This window comes from Danio rerio, chromosome 5, assembly GCF_049306965.1.
Source record: "Danio rerio strain Tuebingen ecotype United States chromosome 5, GRCz12tu, whole genome shotgun sequence".
In the NCBI taxonomy this organism is placed as follows: Eukaryota; Metazoa; Chordata; class Actinopteri; order Cypriniformes; family Danionidae; genus Danio; species Danio rerio.
In genome coordinates this window covers 3,443,555-3,466,500 of record NC_133180.1, presented here as the reverse complement: position 1 = coordinate 3,466,500, position 22,946 = coordinate 3,443,555, and the positions used below count along the sequence as shown (strand labels likewise).

Below are 22,946 nucleotides of genomic sequence, written 5' to 3'. Positions count from 1 at the left end.
CTAGGGTATTTAGAGTGTTTAATATGTTACTGTGTGGTTGCTATGTTGTTTCTGGTAGTTGCTAGGGTTTTTCGAGTGTTTAATGTGTGACTGTATTTGCTTTGTCGTTTCTGGGTGTTTCTAAGGTATCTATGAGGTTGCTATCTTGTTTCTGGTGGATGCGACGGTGTTTAATGTGTTACTCTGGGGTTGATATGTTGTTTCTGGTTGTTGCTGTGGTGTTGCTAAGGTATTCTGTTTGGTTATTGTGTTACTGTGCTGTTGTTGTTTCTGGCGGATGCTATGGTGTTTTGAGTGTTGAATGTATTACTGTGTGGCTGATATGTTGTTTCTGGGTGTTGCAAGGGTTGTCGAGTGTTTAATGTGTTACTGTGTGGTTGCTATGTTGTTTCTTGGTGTTGCTAGGGTATTTTGAGTGTTTAATGTGTTACTGTGTGGTTGCTATGTTGTTTCTGGGTGTTGCTGTGGTGTTGCAAGGGTATTCTGGTTGCTTCTATGTGTTTGATATGTTGTTTCTGGTTGTTGCTGTGTTGTTGCTAAGTTATTCTGGGCGTTTAATGTGTTACTGTGTGGCTGATATGTTGTTGCTGATTGTTGCTGTGGTTTTGCTAGAGTATTCTGGATGTTACTGTGTGGTTGATATGTTGTTTCTGGTTGTTGCTAGGATAGTCTCGGTGTTTCTATGTGGTTGCTATGTTGTTTCTGGTTGTTGCTATGGTATTTTGAGTGTTTAACGTGTGGCTGTGTGGTTGATATGTTATGTAGGTAGTTGTTAGATTCTGAATGTTGTTTCTGGTGAAGTTACTAGGGTATTCTAAGTGTTCAATGTTAGAAAAGATTCTAAGTGTGTGTTACTATGTGGTTGCTATATTCCTTGTGGTTGCTAGGGTATTTATTCTGTGTGTTTAGTGTATTATATGTGGCTGCTGTGTTGTTTCTTGTTGCTGCTGTGGTGTTGCTAGGGTGTTCTGAGTGTTCAGTGTTTTACTGTGTGGTTGATATGCTGTCCCTGGTTGTTTCTTTGGTGTTGCCAGGGTATTTTGAGTGTTCAACGTAAGAGTAGATCCTAAGAGTGTTGCTATATTCCTTGTGGTTGCTAGGGTATTCTGAGTGTTTAGTGCGTTACTCTGCAGTTCTTATGTTGTTTATGGTGGTTGCTCTGATGTCCCTAGGGTAACATGAGTTTTTATTGTGTTAATGTGTGGTTGCTATGTTGTTTCTAGGGTGCTGCCAGGGTATTCTGAGTGTTTAATGTGTTACTGTGTGGTTGCTATGTTTTGTAGGTGTTGGTCAACCAGCTAATATACCATAACAATAGCCTATTCTGGAGGTCATTAATACATGAAATAGATTTAGAAATAGGAGCGTCAGAAGATAAAACACACAGGTAGAGCATAAAGCACAACCTTCTAGATCATTCATTCATTCATTTTCTTTTTGGCTTAGTCCCTTTATTATCCAGGGGTCACCACAGCGGAATGAACCGCCAATTATTCCAGCATATGCTCTTCCCTCACTGGGAAACATCTATGCACACTCATTCACACACATACACTACGGACAATTTAGCTTACCTAACTCACCGATACCACATGTCTTTGGACACATGTAGGGGAAACCGGAGCACCCGGGAGGAAACCAACATGATCATGGGGAGAACATGCAAACTCCACACAGAAATGCCAACTGACCCTGTCGAGGCTCGAACCAGCAACCTTCTTGCTGTGAGGCGATTGTGCTTCACACTGCGCCACCGTGACACCCCCATCTAGATCAAAATTATTTTAATTTCTTTTTTTTTCATGCACAGGTTTTTGGTCCAATGAGCAAAATCTCTAGTCTCTAAAGAAAGCTGGTCATCAAGCTGGTTCATGTTACTATGTGGTTACTATGCTGTAAATAAAGACAGCGTTTAATAGTTTGAGTCAGTAGTTTAAACAAACTCTTAACCCTGATTATGAGAAGTCGTAACCATTGATGGTTTTCTTAGCAAACACCGCTAGTAACTCGGAAGTTTGAGTGGGCTTACAGCTGATTTCCTTCAAGAAGCACGCTGAGAACTTCTCCTGTTCGTATTTTTATTATTATTTTCTGGAAAGTTCCATCGTTTGTAAAAACAATCCGTTTACTTGTGCAGGATGTTAAGGGTTGTTTAGGCGTCACGCAATTGATTGGTCGTCATGGGTCAGGTGGTTTCCATAGAGCGTGTTTGTGTGAGCGAGGGTGTTTACGCTCCAGAATAAAACAACAATAAAAGCGGCGGCTTCAGATGTGGCCGCTGGGATGGTGTAGTGTGTACAGACTGAATTTATGGTCCTTCCAGTGTTTGATTTTGGGGTGTTTCGAGTCCCACGAGAGATCTGGTGTCTCCCACACACTGGAGAAAGACGTGCGTACAGTGCTTATTTTTAGCTCTCACACACACACTTGTCATTAGGACTGCACAATATATGTTTTCAGAGTGGATGTCCGCAGTGGGGCCTGCAGCCGTATGGCTGTAGGCACTGTGCGTACCCACCATGAGAGGGCGCCAATTAATGCTGCTTTTTAATTAATTCGTTTATTTATTTATTAAATAATTTATAATTAATTTATTCATGAATTTAAATTGATTATTTAACAGTATACACTCCGAGATATTGACAAAGCAAGGAAGAATGACAACAAATAAAGGTGTGCGTTTCTGTGTTTTAAAGTGTGTATGTACCTGCATGGTGGGAGATGGGTAAAGAAATCTATTGGCTTTAATTTTGCTGGCGGTTTTTCCGCATCTAAAAATGACAATTCAGATTGGTATTGTTTAAACCAAGGTTCAAAATGAGTAAACGCTCTTTAAAACAGAAAACTTAATTAAGACATTTGCCAAAAGGTCTAAAACAATTGAGACAAATACTGATCCCCCACATGGGGTGGAGACCGCAGTCTCATCATCAGCACCTGAGCCGGGGAAACAGTCTCTTTCATCAGACAGATTAGATCTTGCTGCTGCGCGGCCTCCTCGCATGGAACGGCTACCATTCAAGGTGTTTAAAAGGGCACGTATGGTAAAAAAAATCTACCTTTTAAGCTGTTTGGACAGACATGTGTGTGAGTATAGTGTGTAGAGCGTCATATTGGGGTGATATAAACACACCCAGTGCTTTTTTTTCAATTTAACAACATAAAAACGGTGGACCAATTGGAGCAGTTTTTAGAGTGACGGCAACTTGAGATAGGAGTGCTGTTCTTTGATATAGATAACCTTATATCATCTGTACAATGTCACGGAGGAGCAGTGAGGTTTCTTATATGTATGTCTATATATGTATGTGTATATATATATATATATTTTTTTTTTTTAATTTTTTTTTTTTACCTTAAAAGGGGCTGAGCGCCCCTAATGAAAATCCTAAAATCGCCCCAGGCAATAGAAAATACTGTATGATAAGATGCTGAATGAGATCTGTGTGTTTTCTAGTGCGCGATGAACTCTGTGAACTTTGACAGATTTAAGGCTCGGTTTAGTTCTCATGCTGTGTGTGTGTATGTGTGTGTGTGTGTGTGTGTGTGTGTGTGTGTGTGTGTGTGTGTGTGTGTGTGTGTGTGTATATGTTTCTGTGTTGCTATAATGATTGTTTGATGCTGGTGTGTAATAATAGGTCTGCATGTTTGTCTAATAACCCATTTTCCTGTGTGTGTGCTTTTTTTTTGCATGTGTGTGATTTTATGTGTGTATTTGTATGTGTGTGTACTATGTATTTTATACATTGGTCCCCACAAGTATAATAATAGCAGTAAGCCGCCATTTTTTGGTCCCCATAAGGGAAAAACTGCTTATAAATATATTACAGAGTGTGCGTGTGCGTGTGTGTGTGTGTGCGTGTGCGTGTGTGCATGTGTGTGTGCGTGTGTGTGTGTGTGCGTGTACGTGTGCATGTGTGTGTGTGCGTGTGTGTGTGTGTGTGTGTGTTAACCTTTGACCGTGTCTGTTCTCATGTGTGTCGTTGTGTGGTGTTTTAGGTCTGCTGTCTGAATTGAACTGATTGTAAAACATCAGCAGCACACACACACACACACACACACACACACCAGAGTAATAGAAAAGCAGCTGTGTATTGTGGGGTGTATCTGAGTGTTACAGCACTAGAGAATGATGCAGTACTATGGGACGAATGTACATGTGTCCAGAATCACTGTAACACAGGGAGAACTGCCTGAATGTGTGACAGAATAAACAAATGTGTTAATTTCATGTCGCACAAACTTGACTTAAAGATTTAAAATATACAGCTCGTCTCTTCTTTTATCCTCTCATCTGTTGTATTCTATTCTATTCTATTCTCTTCTCTTCTATTCTATACTCTCTTTTCCTCTCGTCTTTTCTTCTCCTTTCTTCTCATCTATTCTTTTCTTCTCTCGTCTGTTCTCTTTTCTTCTATTCTATTCTCTTCTCCTTTCTTCTCTTCTTATCTCCCCCCTTTCGTCTTCTCTCCTTGTCTCTTCTCATCTCGTCTCTTCTTTTCTCGTCTCATTTTTTCTCTTCTCTTCTTTTCTCTTCTCCTTTCTTCTCATCTTCTCCTCTCGTCTCTTCTCTTTTCATCTCTTGTCTTTTATTCTCTTCTTTTCTCATCTCTTCTCTCGTCTCTTCTCCTCTCTTCTCTTCACGTCTCTTGTCTTGTTCTCTTCTCGTCTCTTCTATTCTATTTTCTTCTCCTTTCTTGTCGTCTCATCTTCTCTCTCCTCATCTCGTCTTATCTGTCTTCTCTTCTCCTCTCGTCTCTTCTGTTTATTTCTCTTCTGTTCTGATTTTTTCTCTTCCCGTCTCTTCTCCTCTGTTTATTTCTCTTCTCGTCTCTCCGCTTTTTAAAATTTCTCCTCTCCTCTGTTTATTTCTATTTTCTTTATTTCCCTTCTCATATTTTCTCTTTATTTCTCTTCTCTTTTTCCCTTCTCTTTTCTTTATTTCTCTTCTCTTTATTTCTCTTCTCTTTATTATTCTTCTCTCCTTCTCTTTATTGCTCTTCTCATCTCTTCTCATAAATTTTCTTTTGGTCTGATTATTTCTCTTCTCGTCTCATTTTTTCTCCTCTGTTTATTTTTTCTTCTCGTTTCTTCTTCTTTGTTTATTTCTCTTCTGTTCTGATTATTTCTTTTCCCATCTCTCCAATTGTTCTTCCCCTCTGTTTACTTTTCTTTTCTTTATTTCTCTTCTTTTCTCTTTATTTCTCTTCTGGTATCTTCTCTTCTCGTCTCTATTTCTCTTCCCGTTTTTTTTTTTTTCTTTTTTTCTCTTCTTGTCTCTTCTCTTTTTTCTCTTCTCTTCTCGTCTATTTCGCTTTTCGTCTTTTCTCTTTATTTCTCGTCTTTTTATTTCTCTTTTCTTTTTTCTCTTCTCTTCTCGTCTATTTCTCTTCTCGTCTATTTCTCTTTTCATCTTTTCTCTTTATTTATCTTCTCTACTCTTTATTTATCTTCTTTTTATTTATCTTTTCTCTTTATTTCTCTTCTCTTCTCGTCTCTATTTGTCTTCCCGTCTTTTCTCTTTATTTCTCTTCTGGTCTCTATTTCTTTTCCCGTTTTTTTTTTCTTTTTATCTCTTCTTGTCTCCTCTCCTCTCTTTATTTCTCTTCTTGTTTCTTCTCTTTATTTCTCTTCTCTTGTCGTCTCTTTATGTCTCTTCTCTTTTTTTCTCTTCTCTTCTCATCTATTTCTCTTTTCGTCTTTTCTCTTATTATTTCTTGTCTCTTTATTTCTCTTCTCGTCTATTTCTCTTCTTGTCTATTTCTCTTTTCATCTTTTCTCTTTATTTCTCTTCTCTACTCTATATTTATCTTCTCTTTGTATTTCTCTTCTCTTTTTATTTCTTTTCTCTTCTCTTTATTTCTCTTCTCTGTATTTCTCTTCTTGTCTCTTCTCTCCTCTTTATTTCACTTCTCTATTTTTCTTCTCATCTGATTATTTCTCTTCTCGTCGTTTTCTTCTCTTTATTGCTCATATCTCTTTATTTCTCTACTCATCTCTTCTCGTCTTTTTATTTCTCTTCAGGTCTGCTTATTTTTTTCTCTTCTCTTTATTTCTCATCTCATCTCTTCTCTTAATTTCTCTTCTCATCTTTTCTCAATATTTCTCTTTTCTTTTGTTTCTTTCTCGCCTCTTCATTTCTCTTCAATTTATTCCTTTTCTTATCTCTTCTCTTTATTTCTCTTCTATCCTATTCTCTTCAATCCTCTCCTCATCTCTTCTCATCTCTCCTCATCTCTTCTCATCTCTTCTTTTCTCTTCTCTTTTCTTCTATTCTCTTTATTTCTCTTCTCTTCTCTTTATTTCTATTCTCTTCTCTTCATTTCTCTCCTTTCTTCTTCTGGGAAATCACCACAATACCTTCTAATCCCTTTCATTGAGTCTGCAGACAATCCGACTCTTGCTCTGTCATTATGGTGTGGGTTTCCGTGTGGATCTGAAATCTGAAGCCGCTTCTGTTTTGACAGTCCTTTACTTCAGATCCTTGCACAAAAACTCACTTTTCCAGAATTCATCCGGCTCGCTTTAGACACGGCTCATTTCTGAGACGGAAAAATACACAGTCCAAGTTCAAATTATTAGCCCTCCTGTAAACTTCTTTCTCAAATATTTCCCAAGGGTTGTTTGACAGACCATTTCAGGATTTCCTATAATATGTTTTCTTCTTCTGGGGATAAGCCTTATTTAATGTATTTCAGCTGTTTTTAAAACAACTTGAAAGTCAATATTAGTAGCCCCTTTAAGAAACTGTTATTTTTGGATTGTCTACAGAACAACCCACTGTTATACAATGCATCATCTAATTATCCTAACTTCCATAATTAACCTATAATAATTTAAATTGCACTTTAGGCTGAATACTAGTGTCTTGCAAAAATAATTCGTTTATTACAATGCAGATTGTGTCAAAGCAGCTTAACAAAGAAGTTCTAGTAAACTGAAACGGTGTCAGTCCAGTTTTCAGAATTGAAGTTCAGTTTAGTTCAGTTCAGTGTGGTTTATTATTCACTGCTGAAAGTCTAAACACTGAAGAGCAAATCCATCGATGCGCAGCTCCACAATTCCCGAACCAAGCAAACCAGTCGTGAAAGTGGAGGAGCAAACTTCACCAATTGGCAAAAGTAAAGGAAAAAAAAACTCAAGAGAAGCCAGGAACAGTCGGCCGTGATCATTTCTCCTCTGTCAAAACTTCTTGCGCAGAGCTGCAGTCTAGGCACCGGAGGCTGTAGAACGCTGAATGTCCATCATGGAGAAGCTGCAGGTGTGAGTAGGTCACCAGCAGGTGTTCAGGCTGGCCCACGCGGATCAATGCGGAGACTCGTCTGTCTCCACTCCATCATGACCTCCACAGCATCTGCTCAGGATACAGCCTGATCCAACATTATGGAGACCTCTAGAAGTCCTCTGTTGTTGCCATCATCTCTTCACAGGTTTTGGATGACATCAATTACGCTGCACATCTAGAGGCCTCTGGATGAGTTTTCCCTGGTGGAAATGAAGAACAAAGAAAAATTTAGCATAGCTGCAGTTCGTAGCGTATTTAAACAAGAGATATTAAATATCAATGGAATCAAAATGTCGGGTGCATTAAAACAGGAGGAGTGTGTCATTACTTGTGAAGCTGCTTTGACACAATCTACATTGTAAAAGCACTTTAGAAATAAAGATGAATTGGAAAAAAAAGTTTGTCAAGCCCACTCACCTGCATGGAGCACACTCATGCATTGCATTGCTATGTGATGTTTAGTGTAATTCCTAAACAGACAGGTCTTTAATCTAGTTTTGAACTGCAAGAGTGTGTCTGAGCCTCGGACATTATAAGGAAGGCTATTCCAGAGTTCAGGAGCCATAAAGGAGAAGGCTCGACCTCCTTTAGAGGACTTTGCTATTCTAGGTGCGTTTGGACTGTGGGGGAAACCAGAGCACCCGGAGGAAACTCACACCAACATGGGGAGAACATGCAAACTCCAAACAGAAATGCCAACTGGCCCAGCCCGGACTTAAACCTGCAACCTTCTTGCTGTGAGGCAACAGTGCTAACCATTGAGCCATTATTTCTAGCTATCAGTAATATTTAAAATGGGGTCCTGTTCAAAAGCGTTATAATAACAGGATGAAAACTTTAACTGTGATCTATTATTTACTGTCATAATGGCCAAGACAAAATACATTAGTTATTATACATTAATTATTTAAAACTATTAAGTTTAAAAACAAATATTAAACATTTAAACTCTGCTGCTATTTTGGGATTTCCGCCTGGATTTTGCCTACCCAAATTTAAAAGCTTCCCAAATCCACATGCAGAGGTGTAAATGCAAAAATTTGGTATCATTTAATAGAAAACCATTTGAATTTTCATAAAACACTATTGAAAATGTTTAAAATATCTGTATATGTTGTCTGTGTCATAATAAACATCTAAATATTTATATATTTTTGTATATATATATATATATATATATATATATATATATATATATATATATATATATATATATATTTTTTTTTTTTTTTTTTTTTTTTTAAACTCAGATTTGAAAGTGAACCTTTTAGGTTGTGAGTGGTCTAGCGTGCTGTAATTAATTTCGGTGGTTCCTTCACATGTCTGTAATCATAGGAAAAAAGAAAAATGTCTCCACCATAATCTATGCAAAAGTTATTGTATTCCACATGATTAGAGGTGCTGTAGAAGCCACAGGGAGCGATCATTGTTTTCATGTTTCACTATTCTTTTGTTTGATCAAACATAATTCACTGTGTTTGGACCACGTCAGACATATAAAAGGATTACTTAAGCACATCACCTCAAAAACAGAGGAGAAATGGCCCTGAAGCGCACAGCATAAGGTAAGAGATGACAGCTGTCTGTGCTATCTGGGGCTGCTTATTGATCATAAATGTATTGTTTTCACTTCTGCGCCATGGAAACACCGCAATTCATTCGGCAACTGTTTGATATGTGAATATAATTCAGTAAAAAGAATGCTAGAACTATATGAGCACCAGCAAGAGCTTTCATTTGAGCTATAACTTGTACATGTGTCATATATGAACCATATGAAAATGAACCAATGTTCAATACCCAGCTCGGGTATCCAAAATACTGTGTATTTAAGTGTAAATAACTTTTGTACAGTAGAATAAAAACCAAAGTGATGCATATATCCATAAAATATAGATTCTACACTTTCAATTGAAACCCCTTAAGGGGGTCTGGTGCAATGCTAGCCCTTTAAATCTGAAAGTGAAAATCGATGACATCACGCAGAGTTTAACTGGTTAAACATTTACTGTTAAACAGTACTTGGAATAGATTACAATTTCACAGAGCGACTAATAATTTTGACTTCAACTATATGTAATTTTATAGCTGATTAAAACTCTGTGCATACATTAATCCATCAGTTGGGTCTTGTGAAAATGCTCTCAGCTATTTCCCATATGCCGATAAATATAAAGAAGATAAATAAATACAAAGCGCACAGTGATCTGAAGCGACTTGTTTCTCATCTGACAACATGAACAAACAGCATTACAGACGGAGGAAGAGAGAAAAGACTCTCTCACCACAGCGGCTCTTTATCATCCCTCGTCTCCTGTGTTTGTTTTTTCAGGCCGTTTGATTTCAGAGTATTTTTAGTCATCTCTCTGTGGTAAAGATGACTCTGGAATGTCTTTATACGCCACTACAAAGCGTCTGTCTCTCTCATCCCAGCCCAGTTTGTGGTTTACACAGACGTACGAATGGCTCTCTCCATTGTCAATAGTCTGTTTGTGTGCCACCGTTTTTCGAAACACCAAAATGAAGATGTGTGTTTTGGGGTCGGAACCGATGTTGTTTTTAGATTTCTGGCCCTTTTGTGAGATATAAATACGCAGCGGAGATGACAGACTGTCGTGATGGTGAGCGGAGCTGGCAAACGCTGGCCGGAGATAATGATCAGCTTCGCGCAGACGCCCAGCACAGAAAGACTCATGCAGTGTCCAGAATCGCAATCCCATTCCAGAAACTCGAGAAATAATTTCAGAAACGGATTTTAGAAAAGCTGTAGCTGACTCCAGAGAAACTTGTGTGGACTCCAGACACTCACACACACTCCAAAAACGCCTGCATGTTACAGAATATCAGTCCAATTCCAGAAACAGATGTCAGAAAAACCGAAGCTGACTCTAGAAAGTAACTCAAGCAGACTCATATACAGTTGAAGTCAGAATTATTCGCCCCTCTTTGATTTTTTTTCTTTTTTTAATATTTCCTAAATTATGTTTAACAGAGCAAGGAAATTTTCACAGAGTGTCTGATAATGTTTTTTCTTCTGGAGAAAGTCTTATTTGATTTATTTCGGCTTGAATAAAAGCAGTTTTTAATTTTTTTAAAACAATTTTAGGACGAAATTATTAGCCCCTTTAAGCTACGTTTTTTTTTTCCGATAGTCTACAGAACAAACCACTGTTTTATAATAACTTGCCTAATTACCCTAACCTGCCTAGTTCACCTTTTTAACCTAGTTAAGCCTTTAAATGTCACTTTAAGCTGTATAGAAGTGTCTTGAAAAATATCTAGTAAAATATTATTTACTGTCATCATGACAAAGATAAAATAAATCAGTTATTAGAGATGAGTTTTTAAAACTATTATGATTAGAAATGTGCTGAAACAATCTTCCCTCCATTAAACAGAAATTGGGGGAAAAAATAAACAGGGGCTCTAATAATTCAGGGGGGCTAATAATTCTACTTCAACTGTATATGTAAATAGTGGTAGTAGTAAAAAAAATAATAATAGAATAAATAAAACTGCAACAAAAAATTAATCAGAATAAACTAGATTTAAAGGGGTGGTCCACTACGGCAGGGGTTCCCAAACTTTTCAGCACGCGACCCCTAAAATAACAATGCCAGTGACTCGCGACCCCCAATATCCTCTGAGGTGGTTATAAATACAGAAAACTTGCATTCAATGGCACACACACACCAATAGACCCAAGTCTATTCTTTGTTTAAATTTTTTTATGTATGTCAGTGCTGTAAATGGGCCAGAAAGTTTAACCTGGTGTTATAAAATCAATCTGCTGCATCTGACGCTATTGCTGTCTTTAATATAATGTATTTACCCCAGGGGTCGCAATCCAATAGAACTAGTAAATAAGCTACTATAGTAACTATAAACGACTGTTTTTTTTTTGTCTTCAGTTGGTTATGGATGAAATATGCTAATTCTTATGGCCTAATAATAATAAGTAGATTTTTGGAAATCACCAGGCGACCCCCCCCTTCATTGTTCCGCGACCCCTCAAGGGGTTCCAACCCCCACTTTGAGAACCACTGCACTACGGTATCACATTTTAAACTTTAGTTGATGTGTAATGTAGCTGTGTGAACATAAACAGCATCTCTGAATGCTATAGAACTCTAAAAAGTAAGTTCAATGCAAAGGGAGACCTTGGTGGTTACAGAGTTAGCCTAGCAAAGCCTACAATTTTGGGGACTACAAAAAATACTTCCGGGCCTTGTGAGATCACAAGTGTACTTTCACCATGCACATATACTGCGCAGCTAAGGGCCGTGGCCAGAGGCGCTGTAACGACATAGCAGAGATGGAGCTAAAAATGCGTCCAAACGCTGCTGTTTCCACAGAGCTTCATCTGTTTCTGTATTTGGGCTTCCAAAGGACACGACACAAAGACAGAAGTGCTTACAGTGCAATATTAATTATGTTCCAGAGAATTATAAAATTCATAGCAAGCATGATTTGACAAAACAGCTCCAGAATCTCTCCCAGTTCAGTGCTGGATTCGGCTAAAATCTCCTCAAATCAGAAGCTGTGAGCTACAACCTGTAAGTGTGTTTTTATTTGCTGAAATTGATCATGACATGTTCAGTGTCTAGCGTTAACGGCATGCTGTAGCAAGGATGTAAACAATGGGAAATGCTGTTTGGCACCGCTAACGATTTAGCTACAAATTCATATTTATCAGTCAAACTGCTGTAAACACACACACACATACTTCATCGGCGCGTGCAGCCTCTCTCTATGTGTGTGCACAACTTTGCATTGATTCTCTTAGGCAGCTTTTCCATGCGTTTCACATCTCAGATAATGAAGTCGCAAAAGATATGTGGATGATTCATATTACTTACACCTGCATATTCCGGTTATATGTGAAAGGTGTCATGTAACATGTTGGGTTAAAAAAATACAGGATAGCTCACCTGACTCATGGTAGCAGCAGAAAAATAAATCAAGGTTCACACAGGTCACATCCCACATCTTGTGCTTTATTCTTCTGTCACGATATATTACAGAAAATAATCCGAGCATCAGAGAAAAAAAAAGTCCCGCGCACGTTACACACGTCTACAGAAAGTTCGCACATTCACACACACACATAGACACAGGCAATAGCAATGTCTCTTAAAGGAGCCGCACCCCATTTTCACTCATACAGACACTTGTCAGATTTTATTTTAGAGAGCAGGCAGGAGGTTGACTGACTGATTACGAAGCAGAAAAGCGTGTGCTTGTATGGGCGTGATGTGGAGCTGATCCGCGAATCGTTGCACATTATGAAACATGACCAATCAGAGTCACTTGAGGGCGGGCCTTTCAGAGAAACTAGGAAACATATCAGTCGTTTTCTTGTTAGCTGAGTAGCTGTGTATAATCAAAGTGAGATATATGAAAAAATAATGTGATTTCCTTCAAGTGAAACACGAGCACACATTGCTTTGCATCTTATAAACACAACCAAGCCTTAAAGTTACATTCTGGACCACTTCTTTATAGGTGCGGTATGTAAGTTTGACACTCAGTGGTTGAACTAGGTATTGCATCCCTGGATCAAAACACACACAAGAGCAGGCTGCCAGATTGATGACACCAACAGCCTGACTATCGAGGTTAATGGCTGATTTAAGTCATGTTGTAAATGAAAGTTAGGTCATTATTGTTTTCCATATTAAAGGAGTTTTTGTCCCAACCAAAACCTGAAGTTTATATCTTAGAAACGGTTTCAATTTCTTGCAGCTGAACAACAGGATAAACTGACAATGATCAGGACTGTGGGGGAAACCGGAGCACCCGGAGGAAACTCACACGAACACTGGGAGATAGGGGTGTCAATTTCGATTATCGAATCAAAAAATAGAATCGTCGATGCTGCCACGCCCCCATGTCACGTCAGCTTGGCTTGCCAAGCGGGAAAATAACAGGCTTGTTGAAGTGCTTGTTCAACTGCAGAAGCAGGAGACCCGTTGACAGAGCTTAAACCCTCTCCTCTTTCAATGAAGTCGCCGGTGTGGAAGCATTTTGGATTTCCAGTGAGTTATGTTGACAACGTTCGTGTTGTCGACAAAAAAACACAGTTTTGCAAGCTCTGCTATGTACGTATTACGTACGGTTCGTCCGATAGACAACACCGGCATCGCGATCCTCCGCCCGCCCGCGTTGCAAATCCGCTCGCGAAAAGTACACACTCAGGCCCTGTTTACACTGTCTTTGTTTTTAAATGGCATTTTAGAACGACAACGATTTGACATCCACAGTGGCGTGTAGCATTTCTGAGCAGCCCTCCTTCCTCTCTACCTCTGAAAATGCACATCACGTGACCACACAGACACAGACGCACACACAGCCATGCGCTCGAGACAGCAGGTCCAGGCAGTCAGAGGACTGCTTCAATCTTTCACTCACTTGTACTCAGTCATTTTAGCGAACACCTCAGATACTGTTGGCTGTTTCCTGTTGGTCGTGCGTCTTTTTTTACTGACGCCATTATAACGACACAGATCACTGCCTATTCACGAGTCCTGCAGAAAAAGTGATTGACAGGTGGTAATTATGTGTGTATCTTGCCTTTATTCATTTACTGTATGATTTGTTTATGGGTAAAACAAAGACCATGCAGGTCAGGTAGTTTAAACGGTAGACTACAAATAATGAATTGGTCATTAATTAATTAATTATTCATAATCGAAAATCGAATCGAATCGTGCCTTTAGAATCGAAAATGTAATCGAATCGAGGATTTGGAGGATCGTGACACCCTTACTGGGAGAACATGCAAACTCCACACTGACATGCCAACTGACCCAGCTGGGACTCGAACCAGCGACTTTCTTGTTGTGAGGGGATCGTGCTACCTACTGTGCCACCGTGACGCCTGTTGTGGTTTAAAATTTTGTATTAAGGTGTATTAAATTTCAATAATCTCTCCTTCTCTCTCTCTCTCTCTCTCTCTCATGTCTTTTGTTCTTCATTGATAAGTGAACTGTTAGTCAAATATTCGCCCACCTGTGAAGGAAAAGGAAGTTTGCTGTTCAACATGAAAGGCTGAAGTTCATCTGTGTGTGTGTGTGTGTGTGTGTGTGTGTGTGTGTGTGTGTGTGTGTGTGTGTGTGTGTGTGTGTGTGTGTGTGTGTGTGTGTGTGTGTGTGTGTGTGTGTGTGCGTGTGTGCACATTTGAATGTGCTACTGATGCTATATATCATTCATTCATTTTCCTTCAGCTTAGCCACTCATTCACCAGGGGTTGCCACAGCGGAATAAACCGCCAACTATTCCAGCATATGTTTTACGGGGGGGATGACCTTACAGCTGCAACCCAGTACTGGGAAACACCCATACACACTCATTCACACACACTCATACATTAGGGCCTATTTAGTTAATCAATTCCCCTATAGTGCACGTGTTTGAACTGTGGGGGAAACCGGAGCACCCGGAGGAAACCCACGCCAACACAGGGCGAACATGCAAACTCCATACAGAAATGCCAACTGGCCCAGCCCAAACTCAAACTAGTGACCTTCTTGCTGTGAGGCTGTGCTGCCATGCTTTATATCTCACTACTGTATTCTGTATAGTTTAGAAGAGAATCACATATAGCAGATGAAGTAAACATGATGCTTTTATCTGAAGTGACGTATATTGCTTTCAAGGTTTACGTATTCATCAGTTGCTTTAATGTTGGAGCATTTCGCTATAGATGCTTCTTTCTGAACTCTGATCTTTTTTTTTTTTAAATGTAAAGCGTGTTGAATTGACTGTGTGAATTGTCTGTGTTTGTGCAGTCTCACCCGCTGTCTCTGTGTAACACCAGTGAAGATGAGCGTCAGGAGAGCATCTTCATCAGCATCGTCAAGCTGGAGAGTCCAGAGAGCAAAGTGCCGCAGTGCCAACCGCTGCTGGATAAAGTAAGAGAAACACACACACACACACACACACACACTCTTATATACAGTACAGTTGAAGTCAAAATTACACTCCCTCCTGTGATGTTCTTCCTCTAATATTTCCCAAATGATGTTAAACAGATTCAGGGATTTTTTCACAGTATTTCCTCTAATATTTTTTCTTCTGAAAGTCTTATTTGTTTTATTTCCACTGGAATAAAGCTGTTTTTATTAGTTTTATAACTCTTTTAACCTCCTAAACTTCCGGTATCAGGTCTGTGAGGTCATTTACTTCTGCACTCTTTAAATTTTAAAGGTCCGTATTGACTCAATATCCCATTAGTGGTTCTGTTCTCTCATCAGTTGGAATAGAATCTTCTGTATAGATTATGGAGGAGACATTTTTCTTTTTTTCCTATCATTACTGATGTGTGCAGGAACCAACTAAATTAATGAGCGCAACCTAGACCAAACAGAACCTAAAAGGTACACTTTCAAATTTGAGTTTACTAAAAAACACCTCTTTTTGCTAGTCTGTCATTCTGTCTGTCTGTCTGTCTGTCTGTCTGTCTGTCTGTCTGTCTGTCTGTCTGTCATTCGGTCTGTCTGTCTGTCTGTCTGTCTGTCTGTCATTCTGTCTGTCATTCTGTCATTCTGTCTGTCTGTCTGTCATTCGGTCTGTCTGTCTGTCTGTCTGTCTGTCTGTCTGTATGTCTGTCATTCTGTCTGTCTGTATGTCTGTCATTCTGTCTGTCTGTCTGTCTGTCATTCGGTCTGTCTGTCTGTCTGTCTGTATGTCTGTCATTCTGTCTGTCTGTATGTCTGTCATTCTGTCTGTCTGTCTGTCTGTCATTCGGTCTGTCTGTCTGTCTGTCTGTCTGTCTGTCTGTCTGTCTGTATGTCTGTCATTCTGTCTGTCTGTATGTCTGTCATTCTGTCTGTCATTCTGTCTGTCTGTCTGTATGTCTATCATTCTGTCTGTCATTCTGTCTGTCTGTCTGTCATTCTGTCTGTCTGTCTGTCTGTCTGTCTGTCTGTCTGTCATTCTGTCTGTCTGTCTGTCTGTCATTCTGTCATTCGGTCTGTCTGTCTTTCTGTCATTCTGTCTGTCTGTCTGTCATTCGGTCTGTCTGTCTTTCTGTCATTCTGTCTGTCTGTCTGTCATTCGGTCTGTCTGTCTTTCTGTCATTCTGTCTGTCTGCCTGTCTGTCTGTCTGTCATTCTGTCTGTCTGTCTGTCATTCTGTCTGTCTGTCTGTCATTCGGTCTGTCTGTCTGTCTGTCATTCTGTCATTCTGTCATTCTGTCTGTCTGTCATTCGGTCTGTCTGTCTGTCTGTCTGTCTGTCTGTCTGTCTGTCTGTCTGTATGTCTGTCATTCTGTCTGTCTGTATGTCTGTCATTCTGTCTGTCATTCTGTCTGTCTGTCTGTCTGTCTGTATGTCTATCATTCTGTCTGTCATTCTGTCTGTCTGTCTGTCATTCTGTCTGTCTGTCTGTCTGTCTGTCATTCTGTCTGTCCGTATGTCTGTCTGTCTGTCTGTCTGTCTGTCTGTCATTCTATCTGTCTGTCTGTCTGTCTGTCTGTCATTTTGTCTGTCTGTCTGTCTGTCATTCGGTCTGTCTGTCTTTCTGTCATTCTGTCTGTCATTCTGTCTGTCTGTCTGTCATTCGGTCTGTCTGTCTTTCTGTCATTCTGTCTGTCTGTCTGTCTGTCTGTCTGTCTGTCATTCGGTCTGTCTGTCTGTCTGTCTGTCTGTCATTCTGTCTGTCTGTCTGTCATTCTGTCATTCTGTCTGTCTGTCTGTCATTCGGTCTGTCTGTCTGTCTGTCATTCTGTCATTCTGTCTGTCTGTCATTCGGTCTGTCTGTCTGTCTGTCTGTCTGTCTGTCTGTATGTCTGTCAATCTGTCTGTCTGTATGTCTGTCATTCTGTCTGTCATTCTGTCTGTCTGTCTGTCTGTCTGTATGTCTATCATTCTGTCTGTCATTCTGTCTGTCTGTCTGTCATTCTGTCTGTCTGTCTGTCTGTCTGTCTGTCATTCTGTCTGTCCGTATGTCTGTCTGTTTGTCTGTCTGTCTGTCTGTCATTCTATCTGTCTGTCTGTCTGTCTGTCTGTCTGTCATTTTGTCTGTCTGTCTGTCTGTCTGTCATTCTGTCTCTCTGTCTGTCTGTCTGTCTGTCATTCTGTCTGTCTGTCTGTCATTCTGTCTGTCTGTATGTCTGTCTGTCTGTCTGTCTGTCTGTCATTCTGTCTGTCTGCCTGTCTGTCTGTCTGTCTGTCTGTATTTCTGTCATTCTGTCTGTCTGTCTGTCTGTCATTCTGTCTGTCATTCTGTCTTTTGTCTGTCATTCTCTCTGACTGTCTGTCTACCTGTCTGTCTGTCAGTAATTCTGTTTGCCTGTTTGTCGTTATGTCTGTCTCTCTGTCTATCTGTTGTTCCGTCTGTCTGTCTGTCATTGTGTCTGTTAGTCAGTCATTCTTTCTGTCTGTCTGTCTGTCTGTCTTTCATTTTTTTCTGTCTGTCTGTTTATTCTTCTGTCTGTCTGTCATTCTGTCCCTTTGTCTGTTTGTGTCTGTCTGTTTGCCTGTCTGTGTATCTATTTGTATGTCTGTGTCCGTCTATCTGTCATTTTCTCTCTCTATCTTAGTCTTTTTGTCTGTCTGTCTGTCTGTCTGTTGTTCTGTCTGTCTATATATCTATTTGTCTATTTGTCTGTTTGTCTGTCTGTCTGTCTGTCTGCCTGTATGTATGTATATGTGTTTGTCTGTCCGTCTGTCGGCGTCATTCTCTCTGTCTGTTAATATATACATTTATTACATTTTGTCCGTCTGTCATTCTATCTATCTATCTATCTATCTATCTATCTATCTATCTATCTATCTATCTATCTATCTATCTATCTATCTATCTATCTATCTATCTATCTATCTATCTATCTATCTATCTATCTATCTATCTATCTATCTATCTATCTATCTATCTATCTATCATCTGTCTATCATCTATCTATCATCTGTCTATCATCTGTCTATCTGTCTGTCTGTTTCACTGTTTATGTTTAGATTAACTTTTAGATCATCAGTGTAATGTATCAGACATGCAGTCTACATGGTGATCAGATGTAGAAATCTAACCTAGAACATAGAAGTGAAGCTAAAGAGCCAGTGAGTGTTTTCAGCTGGAGCAGACAGTCTTAACAAGTTAATCAGAGTTAATAACCCGTCTCAGTCCCGCTTCCATCCACATTACCACTGTTTAGTGCACATCTGAAGAAACAAAGCCTTCTCTTACAGCCCACAGTATAAATACACCGGAGAGCAGGCTAAATTGAGGGGTTTTGGTTGTCTGATGGTTGAGAATGTTTAGTTTTTGTGTACAGTAACCCAACACACATCATTTCTCTGTTTACATCATATTGAGTTTCCCAACAGTGTTGTTCTGCAGTCACAGAGATGCTGTTAACATTTCTGTTAGCGGTTTTTGAGTTTGAATTACAAGAAAAAAAAGAGAAAATAACAGCACAAGTTATATTTATTTATTTATTTATTTATTATTAATTCAGAATTTTTTTAAAGACATACTAAATATACCACACCATGACCACACTTTAAACAATATATGATGTACATATGATAAATTAAGCATGTAAACTGGAGTTTTCTAAACAACGACATTACTCGTGGCTGAACTATCATAGTACGATGCATCATTTGGGAAAAGAATGATGTAGTGACGAGTGTTTCCCAAAGCCTGTAGTTTCTCTGTCACAGAACCATCTTTTGAACCATGTTAGTTATAACATAAAACGCCCATAATGATGCTCTAAATGAGGTGGAGTAACTTCTTCTTTAGAGAAAATCCCCATCATTTCTTTGTGCAAATTCTATTGTTTTACACGGATTTAAAATAAAATCCAATATAAGTTTTGGTAAAAACATGCACTCGTTTACACATTTGTGTACACATTTATTTCAATTAATATAAAATAAAAGGCACGCATTGGTCTTATGTTTTCTTTACAAATATTATTTAGAACATTACATATTCTATTCTAAATTAACATAAAGTCACTTACAAAAGTGAACAGGTATTTTAATATCATATATAAATCATATAAATAAATAATGCCGCGATTTGTTAAGAAATCAAATTTGATATTTATTATTTATTATGAAATGAAAAAAAACATCCTACTTTAATAATTATGATGATGGTGACGACAATTATTATTATTATTATTATTATTATTATTATTATTATTAAGTAGGATTTTATTTAATAACTTATTTATTTATTTATTTAATTAAAGTCTACTTTTACAATTTGACACATGCTAACCACTGCAGAAATGTTCTAACCAACAGGCCCAACTCATATACAGTACAGATGCTAAATAAATCTCCTACACTGTAAAAAAAAATCTGTAATTTTACAGTTTAGAAACATGTAGAATAACGGCTGTTAAATTACGGATATTAAATTACAGAAGTTTTCTTAAATTGAAATTTCTGCAATTTAATATCAGCTATTTTACTGTAAATTTCTGTTATTTAATGGCTATTATTTTACGTTTTTTTTCCGGCTCCCGTTTTTCCCAGGATTCTTCCATTTTTTACAGTTCTATCCCGCTATCATCGCGTAAAAGTGTTTTCCCGTATTTCTCCCATATTTTCCACTAGGGGCTGTCTTAAAATATGAGTCCGTTTTGTGCTTTTGCTTTGTTCGGACATGAAAACACTTTGAAATAAACATAAAACGGCGCGATCACCTTCCTTTTCATTACAGGTGCTGTCTCCCTTTCATATGCAATCCTCAAATCATGTAGGGCTGCATGACTGTCAGCTGATGTGCTCCATAGAGAGACGCTGTTTCCCAAACCGATTCTGTACTCGTGATTTAAGGCATAGCAAAAGTCTGGGTTTTGGGTGCGTATTTAATCAGACATATACACATTATCAATAATAATAACATCTAAAAATGTCGGTGTTTTTTTTTCTAACACAACTAATTTCATTCAAATGAACATAAAAAGTTAGGAAGGCGATCGAATGCTTTCATAATAAAGTTAGATGTGTACATTTTAAAACATCCCAAGATGGGAAGAGTAATTTCCGGGTGATACAGAGTTTATTTGCGGGAGAGTGGGTGCCTGAAGAGTGGTGGGGGTGAAGGAATGGGTGAAGGTGACATACCTGAAGAGCGGTGTGGGTGAGTTGCACGCGACGTACATGAAGAACGGTGTGGGTGAGTTGCACGCGACGTACATGAAGAACGGTGTGGGTGAGTTGCACGCGACGTACATGAAGAGCGGTGTGGGTGAGTTGCACGCGACGTACATGAAGAACGGTGTGGGTGAGTTGCACGCGACGTACATGAAGAACGGTGTGGGTGAGTTGCGCGCGACGTACCTGGAGGGCGGTGGGGGTGAGTTGCGCGCGACGTATTTGGAGAGTGGTGTGGGTGAGTTGCATGTGACGTACCTGAAGAGCGGTGGGGATGAGCTGCATGCGACGTACCTGAAGATCGGTGGGGGTATTGGTGAGCACGACATACCTAAAGAGCGGTGGGATTGAGTTGCGCGTGACAAACCTGAAGAACGGTGGGAGTACCTGAAGAGCGGTGTGGGTGAGTTGCACGCGACATACCTGAAGAGCGGTGGGGGTGAGTTGCACGCGACATACCTGAAGAGCGGTGTGGGTGAGTTGCACGCGACATACCTAAAGAGCGGTGGGATTGAGTTGCGCGTGACAAACCTGAAGAACGGTGGGAGTACCTGAAGAGCGGTGTGGGTGAGTTGCACGCGACATACCTGAAGAGCGGTGGGGGTGAGTTGCACGCGACATATCTGAAGAGTGGTGGGGGTGAGTTGTGCGCGACGTACCTGGAGAGCGGTGGGGGTGAGTTGCGCGCGACGTACCTGGAGAGCGATGTGGGTGAGTTGCGCTCGACATATCTGAAGAGCGGTGGGGATGAGTTGCGCTTGACGTACCTGAAGAGTGGTGGGGGTGAGTTGCGTGCGACATACCTGAAGAGCAGTGGGGGTACCTGAAAAGCGGTTTGGGTGAGTTGCGCGTGACATATCTGAAGAGTGGTGGGGGTACCTGAAGAGCGGTGGGGGTGAGTTGCACATGACATACCTGAAGAACGGTGGGGACGAGTTGCGCTCGACGTATCTGAAGAGCGGTGGGGGTACCTGTAGAGCGGTGGGGGTGAGTTGCGAGTGACGTACCTGAATAGCGGTGGGGGTACCTGAAGAGCGATGGGGGTGATTTGCACGCGACCTACCTGAAGAGCGGTAGGGGTGAGTTCCGCATGATATACCTGAAGAGCGGTAGGGGTGAGTTCCGCATGATATACCTGAAGAGCGGTAGGGGTGAGTTCCGCACGATATACCTGAAGAGCGGTGGGGGTGAGTTCCGCACGATATACCTGAAGAGCGGTAGGGGTGAGTTCCGCATGATATACCTGAAGAGCGGTGGGGGTGAGTTCCGCACGATATACCTGAAGAGCGGTAGGGGTGAGTTCCGCATGATATACCTGAAGAGCGGTAGGGGTGAGTTCCGCATGATATACCTGAAGAGCGGTAGGGGTGAGTTCCGCATGATATACCTGAAGAGCGGTGGGGGTGAGTTCCGCACGATATACCTGAAGAGCAGTAGGGGTGAGTTCCGCACGATATACCTGAAGAGCGGTAGGGGTGAGTTCCGCATGATATACCTGAAGAGCGGTAGGGGTGAGTTCCGCATGATATACCTGAAGAGCGGTAGGGGTGAGTTCCGCATGATATACCTGAAGAGCGGTGGGGGTGAGTTCCGCACGATATACCTGAAGAGCGGTAGGGGTGAGTTCCGCATGATATACCTGAAGAGCGGTAGGGGTGAGTTCCGCACGATATACCTGAAGAGCGGTAGGGGTGAGTTCCGCATGATATACCTGAAGAGCGGTGGGGGTGAGTTCCGCATGATATACCTGAAGAGCGGTAGGGGTGAGTTCCGCACGATATACCTGAAGAGCGGTGGGGGTGAGTTCCGCATGATATACCTGAAGAGCGGTGGGGGTGAGTTCCGCACGATATACCTGAAGAGCGGTAGGGGTGAGTTCCACATGATATACCTGAAGAGCGGTGGGGGTGAGTTGCGGTAGAGAGAGGTGTGTGACGTATTTAAGGACCGGGGGGGAGACACGCAATTTCCAGGAGACTATCATTTATTTGCGGGCATCCAGGACTCTCCAAGCATTTGCGGGATAATACCGGAACTTCTGGGACAATCCCTTATTATGGTGGGATTATATTATAGACTAATTTTCACATCCCAGGGACTGCAGCCTAAAGCCAATGCACGCCTCCCACCAGTCCCGGTATACAGCCCTATCACACTGCTACTCATGTGCTATTGCTCACATATACAGTTGAAGTCAACATTATTCACACATTTTTTTTTTTCTTTTCAAAATTTTCCCCTAATGATGTTGAACAGATTCAGGAATTTTTCACAGTATTTCCTTTAATATTTGTTCTTCTGGAGAAAGTCTGATTTGTTTTATTTCAGCTAGAATAAAAGCCGTTTTAATTGTTTTAAACCCATTTTAAGGTCAATATTATTAGCATTCCTAATCAATATTAGTTTTGGATTGTCTCCAGAACAAACCACTGTTATACAACGACCTGCCTAATTACCCTAAGTTTACCCTAATTACCCTAGTGAAGCCTTTAAAAGTCACTTTAAGCTGTATAGAAGTGTCTTGAAGAATATCTAGTCTAATA

The 22,946-nt window shown here is 40.2% G+C and overlaps 1 protein-coding gene across 2 annotated transcripts in view; it reads left to right on the top strand.

Annotated features, from left to right (window-relative positions):
• The window catches only part of rnf43 (ring finger protein 43), a 241,885-nt gene that overhangs the window by 167,780 nt on the left and 51,159 nt on the right, over nt 1–22,946 (top strand). For both annotated transcript variants that reach the window (XM_068221384.2, XM_021476374.3), the window contains exon 2: nt 15,076–15,198. In XM_068221384.2, the coding sequence (XP_068077485.1) occupies nt 15,076–15,198 (123 nt within the window). The remainder of the gene's footprint in view (nt 1–15,075; nt 15,199–22,946) is intronic.